The following is a 12,971-nucleotide window of genomic DNA, read 5'->3' as shown; positions in this document are numbered from 1 at the left end:
TTACTTTACAAGTGATGCGTCTACATGTAAAAATAATAATTTTGAAATTAATTTTGCATAGAGTCAATTGGTCAAAAAATGAATGCATCAAAATTAATTTATTAACTTTCTAATTTTGACCGCTTGACTTTATACTAAATTAATTCAAATGTTTAAAATTTTCACTTGCAAACAGATCTCTAGTAAGATAGGCAGGTTTCAACGGTTTGGATTCGTCATTTGAAATCGATTTGATGAGTTTTAAACTTGAATTCACTAAAAAAATTTGGTGAACTTAAGAACACCCTAGTTCTATACTCTATATTTGATGTCTTATATCTATATATATCTATAATAATTCGAAATAAAAAAAGACAAAATATTTTTTTTAGCTAGATAAGGAGCGGATGTAGTCAAGTGAATAAGGCACAATCCATCCGCGGATTCAATTCCCGTCGCTAGTTTTACATTTGCTCGACAAAATCCAAAGGAAACCGTGCCGTAATTTACTAGTTGCGTACAAAAATGGAGAGGAAGGTAGTAACCGGATTACTTGAAGAAATGGATCCACCCAATTACTTTGGCTTCATGTAATTCCTCTCTTTCCCTCTCTCTTCTTTTTAAACCACTCCCCTTTCTCTCTCCTCCTCTTGAACCAAGCATAAGCTTCTTCTCTCCAATTATATACATACATTTCTTTTTCATACCAACCACACCTTCTCCTCCAAGAGACAACCCTTCTAGCTGTAGCTCAATATAATGGAAGGTCTCATTCCTTTTGTATATAAGGCCATAGTTCAATATAGAAACTGTGGTCAAGTTTCTCTAGGAAGTTTACTGTTTGATCACGAGCCGCCTCCTTCGTACTACATGCGTTTACCCGGTGATTCCGGAAGATTTCAATCAACCGAGATTCAGCTCCTTTCATCTCCTCCTACCACCACTAGTACCACTGGCAGTCTGGCCCCACAGCAATCCCCTATCCGCCGATCAACCTCCCGTCGCCAAATCAAATGATATCAGGGAGATGATCAGCAGAATGGAATTCATGATTTAGCAATTGTAAATATATAGTTAGTTAATTATATATGCAGGGTATTTTCTCTATATCTTTTTTTTATTTTCTGCGCGTAAATAATGCATGATCCGGGTTTCCGAAGGGGCCCGAGTTCTTCAGGAATAAGAACAGTGTAATAATTAAGGCATGCTATTGTATATACTAGTGGCTTGTGGAAGAGATTACTTAATGATATTGCTGTAAAAAACTATTTAAATCTTCGACATGTATATATATGGATTTCTAATTCCATTTAATTTTCTGTTTCCAGAAGCGAATCTATAGTCAAATCAGAAGTGCTTATCCATCTAATAGATTATTATTTTTTAATTATCTGTATTCAAATTTAATTTAATTTTTGTTATTATGTTTTTGTATAATTCAGTCTCTTTCATAAAAATGCAAAATATGTACTTATAATTTGAGTCTGGCAAATTCAAACAGTCGATCCGAACCATTCAACATGATATCCATATTAAAATGTGCCTGGAGACCAAATTTTATATTTTTGGGGATTTTTTTACTTGTTTTTTTTAGATAGGTACAAAATCACTGTTTTGAATGGTCCATTTAACTTCGGCTGCTAATTAAACAAATATAAGATATATTTAGCGGTAAAAACTCATGATTTTCCATAGAAAAATATGAAATTGACATGACAACACGAAACGGCAAGACAGGACGGAATTTATAATTTAAGAAATCTTTCTCCAATTTGGTTTCTTTACTTGTATTACAGACAACGTGTACTAATCCAAATAGTTGGAACTTATCCTAATTACCAAAATCAGACGAACGGATACTAATCTGCGTTAAAAATTGTAAAACGCTTTAGCTTGTGTAAAAATTCTAAAACTCTAAAACCTATATTAAGTACCTAGTCTTTAAACAAGATCAAATATTTTGTTAGGTCAAAACACAGTATAAACAAGAACCAGTCTGACAAAGCAGCAAAGGTAACGCTATCTTTGTGGGAGGACGCAAGTTTGAAAAAAAAAAAAAACAATCCTTTCTTCGTGGAAACAAATGACTGTAAAATTTAGCTTGGTCAGTTCATGGCGTACAGATATTAACAGAGCAGTTTGGCTTTATGAAGCATGCAGACCATATGCAGTGCGACTGTGCGAGTATGATCCTATAGTCCGTGCGCTGCATGAAGCTAAAACTATTCTGTTAAAATATTTACCCAGTATGATGCATGCAAAAAAGCTTCAGCATTTGATATTGCCCAAAAGTTGCAAATGGAATTTTCTTGCAAGCTCAGGACAGCTTAAAACTGCTGTGTCCGGAGAACTAAATAATTGATGTCATATATAACAAAATTTTCAATTTTGAGTTCAGCTTACCAAAATCACTTTTATGGAATAAGATCAGGACACAACTATAGACTATCTGATAACTAAGAATAGATAAAACCTGCTTGATAGACTCCAAAAAATAAAAAAAAATAAAAAATTTTGCTGGGAAGGTCTATCTATACAATAACCAAAAGATGAATATTTACAAGTAAAATTTTAGAACTAAACATTGAGGATCATCTAAATAAATTTAAAATTCATGCTACAAATATATACACAGAAGCTATTGATGGTTAGAACTTAGAAATGAACATATAAATGATAAAAACAGATTCAATTGTTAGCATCTGGGACCCCAGCAGATGCATGTGCATCCTCGAGAGCTTTACCAGTGGGTCTCACGCCCCAAGATCTTGCCACTGACTTAAACAGTTCCTCAATATCAGGGGCAACTCGAATGAAAGGTTGGTTCCAGAAATTGTACTGAGAATTCTGCACAAAAAGTAAAAAAATATATATATATATATATATATATATATATATAAATTTTTGGAAAATTCAAGTTCTCAAAATCTAAAATAAGAGAACAAAATATAACACGCACCTTGGTTATCTCCATGAAGGCGATAAAATATATAAAATTTTGGAAAATTCAAGTTCTCAAAAGCTAAAATAAGAGAACAAAATATAACACGTACCTTGGTTATCTCCATGAAGGTGATGATAAGTCCCCAGGGGTAAGGCCATCTAACTATCCGACGCTCCAACAGCACCCTTGCTATCTGTTCTTGAATCAATTCCTGGTATGACTACAACAAGGAATATTATCCGTATTCGTTAAATTAGAAACCATTGGTTTGATATTACAGGGGCAATTTCATCTGTATTACTGCAAATTCTTGTATGCAAGTTAAACATACAACACACAAAACATCATATCATGCTGCTAAAAAGAATATGTTCCTCTACAACTCCAAATTTGTTGAAAATAACAATACCGAAGGCCCAAGTACAATTATTATTTACCGAAGGCCCAAATCCAATTATTGGTTTCTGGATTCTTCAAGAAATAAGAACCGACTTATATGGTCGGCAATATATAATGGAACATACTAGAAAAGACTACTATATTTTTGTATTTAGAAACTTCCATAACCTTGTATCAAGATATTCTAGAAAAGTCATAACCGACATTGGACTTATTATAAATAGGTTAGAGGTCAATATATATGATAAAATCAGAGATAGAGAGTGAGGCGTGAGTTATAAATATATACTCCAAACACTTTGTACTCCTCTTGAGTAATAAAAAAATTATATTATAAACTCCTCTCTTCTATATCCAATACCACAATCCGAATTATATTTCCAACATTTGGTATCAGAGCCTTGGCATCGTTCATTTGTTCTTGTTTCTGCTCCGACGTCAATTCTCCCGTTGTTGGCACGGTAGAACCTTTAGCGACTATATCCCACAATCCTTGAGAAAGCAGAGCGTCCACATCTTGATCTTCCACACGTCGTAGTTTTCTCCGGCAGAAATGGGAACCGTCGATTGCGCCATGGTTGTGCCTCCTGAAGACATCGACTTAGGATGCTTCTTATATTCACGAACGCCCCTGTCTACTTCGCTAACTTCTTACTCGAACCTGACGCTCTGATACCAAATGTAGGAAATTATAACTCGGATTGTGGTATTGGATATAGAATCAAGAATCAGAGAGCATATTAAAGCGAGGCGTTATTGAGAGAGTGAAAATATATATTCAAAGCTTTGTACTCCTCTTGAGTAATATAAAAAAAATATATTATATAAACTCCTCTCTTCTATATCCAATACCACAATCCGAGTTATAATTTCCTACAAAATTCTCGTGTTCTTCCTTGTGTTTGTCAACATGTTTAAAGATAGTGTTTTGTCTATTTGTCAATCTGTCTATCTCTTTTCTTAGGTAGGTAGGTGATATCATAATAAAACTTTTGTTGGGGTGGACAGGAAGATTTGCCAAAAAGAATAAATAATAGGCACCAGAAATGGAATAGCTAAAATATGAAGAAGACTTACACTGCTTGCTTTAGTCCAGAGAGAGAGAAGTACGGAAGAGAAGTAAAGAGTGTGACTGTTGGGATAGCGCAGTTGGTTACAAATGGCATTGATCAAGTAGTAGCGCCCCTCAGTGTCGAGGTTCTTCACCAGACTCTGGTAAATGCCCATTGCGGCCTCCACCAATATTATGTCAGTATTATTACTCTGCAGTTGTTGTATTGCCTGCAACAAATAAAATAGTTATTTAAATCAGTGACAAAAACAGGCTTAGGTATGAGAAATTTTGAGGCTGATGCTGAACAGTGCCATCTATGATATTCTTGAAGTAACATTTCAAAGAGGGTATCTACTATTGATGGCGATCCATTACTTTGACAACTGGAAAAAATAATTGGTAATTTTGCAATCTGACCTTTTAAAATGTGACATAATCTATAGTTATACATATATGATGCACATGAAAAATAATAGAATTTTCCACAAGTTTACTGCTCATCAAACAACTTAAAACTAACAATAGTCTATGTTTAACGTCATTTAATGGAATATCATATGACAGTAATATATATAAAGTTGATACACAATCAATCCTTAAGTTAAACAATGTCTAATTTTTTTTAAAAATTTATTTAGATATGTATTGTCCAAATTAACAAAACAGGTATCCCAACACATGTCTTGGCTGTGCATGCGTTCAACTATTGCTCAAAAAAAAAAAACTCTTGAATAAAGGGTAAAGCCGTAAAGATTAGCCATAGTTACCATGAGCAATTAAACAATAAAGATAAAAAGGATAGGGTTCTACCTGCATGCCAATGTAAAGCACAAGGGAATTAATCAATGGGACATTGTAGGGCATCCCTGCCTGGCTCACTTCACTTTGAGGCAGCAGCAGCTTCTGCCTAAGTTCGTCTAAGAAGGAAGAACCTTCTGGCCTTGTCTGCAACATTCAATTATGTTGCTATTATAATAAAGCTAAATAAAAACAACAACAGAGACATGAAGCAATGCATAAATACAAATTGAGTCAGACAAAATGAAACAAATATAGAACAGGGAGAAAAATAGGGTGCGCAAGTAACCTTATGCCCTTTGTGAGCATGCAGAGAGACAATTTCAGGCATAGTTAACTCTTACCTTGAGATATTCATCAATGTCGCTCTTCATCTGTTTTTCCTTCAGAGCTCCCTCCACATCAGATAGAATTCTAGGCGCTTGCTGGATTTCAGGCAACAAATCAACCTGCATTTTGCCATAATACATTAATAATTACTCTACAGTTCTGAATAAGCTAGTTTTTTCGTAGAATTGCATACATCAATCACCACTTTGCACAACCACAACCGAGAACATAAATGATGCATGTAATTGATTCAGACGGTGACAAGCTTTTTAGGTAGATTGAAGTACAGAATACCTTTGATTGTTAATTGAACCTTTTGAGGGGTGACAGTTGTATTCCCCAAAAAGTAGAAATTGTGGTTAGCCCAAAACAAACCTTTAATTTAGGGGTACAAGGATTTGGAACTGTCATGTTACGAGGGAATGCACTGAGAATCAAGTTACGCAATTGAACGCAGGTGGTAGGAAGCACATCACATAAACTGAAGTGATAATCACATAGAAATTCAGGAAAGTCAAGCAGAAGAACGACCATCATTTTCAAAATGCCCTTATACAAAAGTACAACCTACACGAAATGAGACCACAGGAGTTAATGAAGAGAGTTGCTAACTATAACACAATTATTACAACTAACATGGTAAAGAAACTAAATAATAGTGCCGAAATTTGCCAGAATAATGATCAGACTGTGCAATAACAAGCTACTTGGTTCTTCTTATAACTATGTGCTCAATTTATCTTAATTGTAAATTAACAGAAGCAAGTCTCTATTTCTATAATTACCCTCATGCAAACAAAAGTTTAAAAAAAAAAAAAACAGAAAACAAAACCATGTACTCCTAAAAATGTTTGCATGGAAAACATAATGTAAGAGGTACAAAGACAAACCGGCTCAGGAAGTTGTGATTTTCTCAAGAAAGGTTCCACAAACTTGAATAAACAAACAAGCAAGCACTGGAAATGTGGCCAGCCTTCAGGAGAATTGCATGTCAGAATTTTAGGCATGAAATTCTCGTGGCACAGTAATTCGAGCCAAGCAAAACTGAAAAAAGGACAGAGAGAAAATAAAATCATAAATACTTCCCAAATATAGAGGAATTAAAAAAACTTATATCAGACAAACTTGAAAATTCTAAATAAGAGCAGCAAGCTTTGAAAAGAAACTAATGTACCAATAGAATGGAAAGAGAAGAGAGAGATAAACCTAAAGCTTGGCACTATCAGTGGTTGTAACGCAAGGAATGCACTTGCAAAACAAGTCAAGATCTGAAATAACAACCTCATGTTATAAAAGAACAGGAGTATCAACCAAGAAGATTTTACATAGAAGCCATGGCTTCATATTCATTGATCATATATCTAAATTGAATTCAATAAGTCTCAGGTTGATGGCATTATATACCAGAAAAACATCTACATTTTCATAATTACATTGACAGATACGAGAAATTGTAATATCTACGTAATACTGCCAGTAAGATAAGGTACAGTTTATTACAATGCTATGGTCCATATAATAAACATACCTCATAATTAGCGCCATCAAGATCTGGAGAAACAATATCTAAGAGCCAATTAACAAATAGTCTAAAATATGGTCTGGCATTAAAGTCTGTTTTCTTTTCTTCTGCATCCTTTACAATTACTTTAGCTGTCACTAATAGAAGCTGGACATGCAACAAAGAATAGTTATTAGCATTGTCTACCATAAACTAACAAATTTCATGTCATCAGATGAGGAACAAACCTTCATGAGTAGAAGAGCTTTACTTGGCACTTGTTCAACGGATGCATACTGTAGACCATAGAAAAAGTAAGTTAGATAATGAGATTAAACCTGTACACACTATAGATTGAAAATTCAACATATCTCCTATGTACCTAAGGCATGAATTCTAGAATAGTTCCAGAGTATTAATGAGCTGACAAAAATTCTTAATAGGCTTACGCAAAAATAATATCACATATATAACTTAGATTCGCTATTCAAAGTTCATCATCAATTGTTTATGTTTAGTAGACATGATCCAAAAGTAAACACTAATGTTGTATCCTGATAGAAATCGTTCACATTCTAACCTCCTAAGAATAAGATCCTTAACATATGTGCAAGAATCCAGCATACCTTAAGAATTACAACAGTGAGCTTTGCATAAGAATCAATTGGGAAAAAGGAAATTTGCTCGTTTGTGTGATTTTGCACTGCACCAAGAGCAGCTGGTTCCTTAACAAGGGAATGCGCAATAGACAGTTCCTGAAATAGATACCAAGTAGGAAATGCATTACTTCCTTAAAAAGCAAATAATTTAGTAAAAAATATTTACAAAGGAAAATATAGGTTATAAAATTGAAAAGTTACTGTAAGAACACGGAAGAAGCGATCGGTGATTTCATCACCCTTCAGGAGGCCATTTTGTTGCAGTTGAGAGATGTAATGGCTATAGGTCATATCATTCACAACTGGGAGATCGCATAACTGACACCACTCAGAGAATAGAACAGCAACCTAGGATCAAAGGGTAGAAAATAATTGTTAGCCATAGCAAGGGTGAGAGATAGATAGAGAGAGAGAGAGAGAGCGAGAGAGAGAGCGAGAGAAGGGAACTGTCAATTTATAGCCGTTATAAAACCTGATCTTGAAAACCAGCTGGATCTGGGGATAGTGGCATGGTATCACTTAAAGTAACATCCTCCTTAGTTCCAACAGGCCGACCAGATAAAATCTGCTATGACAAAATTTTCGTGTGGAGAATGGAGGTCAATTTTACAATTTTTTGACATTTTATTCTAAATTACATAGAAATCACACATAATATAAAAAAAAAAAAAATTAAAAAATTGACCCCCATACTCTCTTTACCTCTGCCTCTGGAGTACACCATACATTGTTAAATTCCTGGAAAAAGTGGAAAACAATATTTAAGATAACCAACTTCAGCTAGGTAAGGAAACAATGCAGACCCACCTTTTATAAATTTACAAACAGTAATTTATCCGAAAGTAGAGTGGAGGTACCCCATTGTTAACATAAGGTGACTAGAGTCTGCCAGAATAAGCAATTTCTTGCATGTTGCTGAAATAAAATGCAACCTTAACTGCATAATATACTACTGCAAAAAATATACCTCATAGACACGCAATTGAGTATTGGCGAGTTGACCAGCAGGTTTGGGGCGAAGTGCATCTGGAACATGTGAATACAAGCCTTGAGCAAATGCGGAGCCAGCAGCATCTCTTTGTTCCCTGAGTTGTGCAAGTGATTGCGCTATATCTGTATCTATTATCTCCACCGCCTAGACAATGAGAGAGAGAGAGCAATAAATTGATATGAAATTTGCACTTTATTAAATCTAACCAATAGTAACAGATTCCAGAAATCCAAGGTAAAAATTAGCAGGTTAATACCTTGCATTTTGCCATGCTCTCAATTAATGCACAGCCAAGATCAAGATGATCAGTGATAAGTATTTCAATTATTTTTTCATTGTTGTCATTATTGCTGTCCAATTCCTGAAGCATTGTCCTTAGATTGCTGGTTAAAGCCTCACCAAGCGGTTTCTGAAAGAATGCTTTATCAGTCAAATACCACACATGACAAATAAATAAATTCAAGCTGGTCTGCTTGTGCGCCCATTGTGACCTGACTACCTTCTTGTGTGTGTATGTGTGTGTGTGAAAGAGAGAGGAAGAGAGAGGGAGTTAAGAATCCAACACATGGACTATTAATTATCAGGTGTCATTTACATCTCATAGCTCCAGCTCATTTTGGCACATATAATTAATTAGGATTTTACTTCATGTAAATTTACCAACTAAAGGTAAAAATTAGAAAAACAACATAAGAGTTTGCAAGACCTTGCAAGTGACATGGGCTAAGCTCCCTGCAAGTATGCCAACCATCAGATGCGCAGCACGAAATATTACACCATCATCAGGTTCCACTGAATAATCCTGAGAGAAGAGAGAACAAAAATAAATTATAGTATTTTGACCAAAGAAAAGTTGTGGACATCATATGGTATCATTCCAACTAACTAGAACCTTGAGAATAAGTTCCTTTGTTGTCCGGCTAGCAATTGTGACACTCCTCTGAATAACGGGAGATATGATCTCTTTGACAGACTTATCCATGGCAGCTTCAATAATCCTGAATATTTCAACCATATTAGAAAAAAATAAAGAAGAACAGCATCTATAATATAAGATTAAGTAATAAGTTGAACCTGAAATAAGGCACTTGAGGATCGCCCACAGCATTAATCATAGGGCTGATTCTGAAATAATTGGCAGGAATAATTTGCAAGAGCTGCACAAAAGCAAAGCACATCAATTACATATAAAGAGAAATTGCTGTTGATAGGATTTGAAAAGTAAAAATAAGAACTAGTAGCAAGCATGAACCATATTTCTCGATATAAACATACATTTCTCAGGTTTGTAACATACAACCAGCATAATTACGGTTATTTTTGCAAAAAAATAGTACCATTCTGTCAAGAGTTGACAATTTAATCTACATCAGTATCACTGATACCCAGTCTAAAGAAATAAGTCAGGCAAATCAAATGTTGATTTCTCAATTCATATGCACAGGTCATAAAAAATAAAATGTCAGATCTTTGTTCCACTGATAAAAGGACAAAAATTGAAAAATTGTAAAAGAAACAAAACCTGATCAAGCAAGAAAGGCGATGGAGATGGGGAGGGAGCTTGAGCGGGTGGGACCATCTGAGGGATACCATGAGGGGAGGGAATCTGTTCAGGCATGATAAGAGGGTCAACGTTGTCTTATTCGACCAATGCATACTGTAAAAGACGCAAAAAACTAAAGTAAACAAAAATAACATATCTCAATGTTCATAATATGCCATGGTATTATACTGCAAACAGGTGATAGTACCAATGTTGTTCTAAGCACTATATTTTTTGTCATATTTTATGATCCTTGCAAGTCTTCATGTCTAGTAGCTAAAAGAACAACTTTTATCAGTACCAATGCACTTTATCTTTTGATCTTTCAATTTTTTTAGTCATGCAACCTGGAAATACTGCAAAAATTATGTTATATGGAATATTGTATTGTATCTACTAATAAAAAAAGCAGTTAAAAAATTGCTCGGGAAAGATCAGATCTTCACCCTTGTGCCAGTAGAATGATGGCTGGGATTAGTACTGACATCAAGTGGCAGTTCCACTTGGTTTCCAGGAACCGGTATGGAAGCTTCTGTGACAATAGGCGATGGAGACACAGTAGTAATGTCATTGTTAGAAAAATCAGGGTTGCCTTCCACCTCACGCACCCGGTCCTTGATCAGAGAGGAGGGTTTCACTTCTTTCAGATCCACTACAAGATCCCTAAACAGCCTCTGAACAAAATCAAGCATAAATTTAAACTCTGATCTTTGCTATGACAGTCATAAAAGGCTCAACAAGCTAAGTGACATAAATTTGAGAAACAACAAGGGCACCGACACCAATTGGATTGTGATATGCAAACATCTAAAATTCTAACAGTTTTAATTTAGTGCCAATTTATCCAAATTAGTTTCTTTTTTTTGCTCTTTATGTAAATTCTAATTTGAAAGAAGCCAGATAAAGAAAACAGTTTTTTAGATAACTTATGCACCTCAATTTCAAAAATCAAGCTTATTTTGAGATTCGGAAGATTATATATCTCAGCAAGCAAGCTCAGGATACCCATGGTCCACGGGTTTGGAGGTCGATATGCAATACTTGACAGGCAGGGTTTCAAAATCTGCACATAAAGTAAATAGAGAAACATTTAGCACATGCCATGTACATGGATAACATGTATCATCACAACTTCAGAATAATTGGCAAACCTTTGATGTAAAAGGTATCACAGCAATCATCAGTCCTCTTTCATATGCCTGTCAAAGAAGGAAAAAAAAGTGTCATTAAACTATTAGAAAACAGAGCACCCAGCATCAACAAAAGAGGGTATGACAAACAAGATCCAAGAACCATAAAAAATGGACAACATAAACAGTACAGACCCAAACACACTACCTCTATGATCAAAGATTTTGGATCAATTTCTTTGGCTCTTAATGCCTGGTTCCTGCCAATCGTGAACTTCCCCAGCCAGCTCCCAAGATTTTTCAGCAAGGACCTTTCCTCCGAATTTGATTTTATCAGGTCAGAACTTAACACAACCTACAAGCAAAAGTTTGAATGATATAACAACAGGAGGAGAAAAAAATTAAACATTTGGTGCACCACAATACTATAACCAACAGTATTAAATTGATGACAAACAAAACAATACAAGGTACGAACAATAATCTACCTTGCAATTCATGAATGTGGCTTTCAATATTTCCTTGTTCAGTGCTTTGGAATTCACCTTGTCAAGGAACCTTAAGTACAAGTCATGAAAGTTTGGTTCAATGCTCACTCTGAAAAAATAACATCCAAAGAATTAGTAACATTTGATGCTGCAGATTAGACTACCATCCCTAAGAATTTATATACTTCTTTTTGACTCACCTTTGCATGACCGTATATTGTGCAAACCAAGGGAAGTACTGCTCATGCAAGACTTCATTAAAGTCCTTTGCCTTAGCCTCCAAATTTGAAGTTGAAATGTTGTTGACAATGAGCAAGATGTTATCTTGGACTTCAGTTGAAGGAGTCTACATGATACATATGGTGTCAAAATAAGAACCAAGTACTTCATATGCTCATTTACAGAAGGGTACTAAAAGTAGTGGAGTCCAATCAGAAAAGAGAGAAAGAGAGATATAAAGGCAACCTCTATTTGTGTTTCTCTTTGTTCAGCTGCGGCAACAAGTGTTTGAATGTTTGAAGCAGTCCCAAAACCTGTGCTACAAGAAGGCTGTTTGGCGAGCCATTTCAAGCATAAGCTTCTCTCCAATCCATTTTCCAATTATATACATGTATATATATATATTTTTTCCATTCCAACCATACCTTCTCCTCCAAGGGACCTAATCTAACCATTGTAGCTCCTCAGTGGATGGTCTCATTCCTTTTGTATATAAGGCTATAGTTCAATATAGGAACTGAGATTCGCCTCCTTTCTCCTCCTCCTAGCACCACCACCACTGGCAGTCTGGCCCCACAGCAATCACCTATCCGCCAATCAACCTCCCGTAGCCAAATCAAATGACAGAAGGGACTTGAGACAGTTATCTTTAATTACTAGAAAGGATTTGTGGGTTACCGTTTAATTTCAAGAAGAAGACAGGAGGGAACGAGTTGAGAGAGATAAAAGGTGTAGATGAAGGGGTCGTTGGGCTAAAAAGGGGCCCATCTGAAGAAATGATTAAATACGATGAAAAGGAATTTCAGGCCTAAGAGCAAGTGAAAGGGAAGACAGGTGAACTGACATAAGGGACCCACACGTACAGAGTCCCCTCCTTTAATGCGTGAACAGGGAGGTTAGTTACTCTGAGGGGGGGACCACCAGCGATACAGATAC

At 35.5% G+C, this 12,971-nt stretch overlaps 2 protein-coding genes across 2 annotated transcripts; one reads left to right on the top strand and one right to left on the bottom strand.

Moving 5' to 3' along the window:
• The first annotated feature begins 536 nt into the window (after positions 1 to 536).
• On the top strand, positions 537 to 1,272 carry LOC144549542 (uncharacterized). Its single transcript, XM_078298311.1, has one exon. It carries the CDS (start codon positions 739 to 741, stop codon positions 994 to 996), a length of 258 nt encoding a protein of 85 aa, XP_078154437.1. The 5' UTR covers positions 537 to 738; the 3' UTR covers positions 997 to 1,272.
• Positions 1,273 to 2,442: 1,170 nt separating this feature from the next.
• Positions 2,443 to 12,606, bottom strand: LOC144547593 (uncharacterized). Its single transcript, XM_078296279.1, has 29 exons — positions 12,461 to 12,606; positions 12,282 to 12,365; positions 12,017 to 12,162; positions 11,817 to 11,925; positions 11,537 to 11,683; positions 11,350 to 11,397; positions 11,133 to 11,261; positions 10,645 to 10,872; positions 10,546 to 10,591; positions 10,178 to 10,293; positions 9,730 to 9,812; positions 9,548 to 9,653; positions 9,362 to 9,457; positions 8,912 to 9,064; positions 8,632 to 8,799; positions 8,367 to 8,402; positions 8,137 to 8,229; positions 7,866 to 8,012; positions 7,632 to 7,760; positions 7,254 to 7,301; positions 7,033 to 7,173; positions 6,711 to 6,772; positions 6,395 to 6,548; positions 5,880 to 6,071; positions 5,519 to 5,623; positions 5,187 to 5,321; positions 4,400 to 4,603; positions 3,033 to 3,134; positions 2,443 to 2,826 (listed from the first exon to the last, which is right to left on the bottom strand). The coding sequence occupies exons 1-29, from the start codon at positions 12,488 to 12,490 to the stop codon at positions 2,668 to 2,670; spliced, it is 3,396 nt and encodes a 1,131-aa protein (XP_078152405.1). The 5' UTR covers positions 12,491 to 12,606; the 3' UTR covers positions 2,443 to 2,667.
• Between the last annotated feature and the right edge of the window lie 365 nt (positions 12,607 to 12,971).

Source organism: Carex rostrata, chromosome 2, assembly GCF_964058835.1.
Source record: "Carex rostrata chromosome 2, lpCarRost1.2, whole genome shotgun sequence".
Taxonomy (NCBI): domain Eukaryota; kingdom Viridiplantae; phylum Streptophyta; class Magnoliopsida; order Poales; family Cyperaceae; genus Carex; species Carex rostrata.
This window is presented reverse-complemented; position numbering and strand designations above follow the sequence as displayed.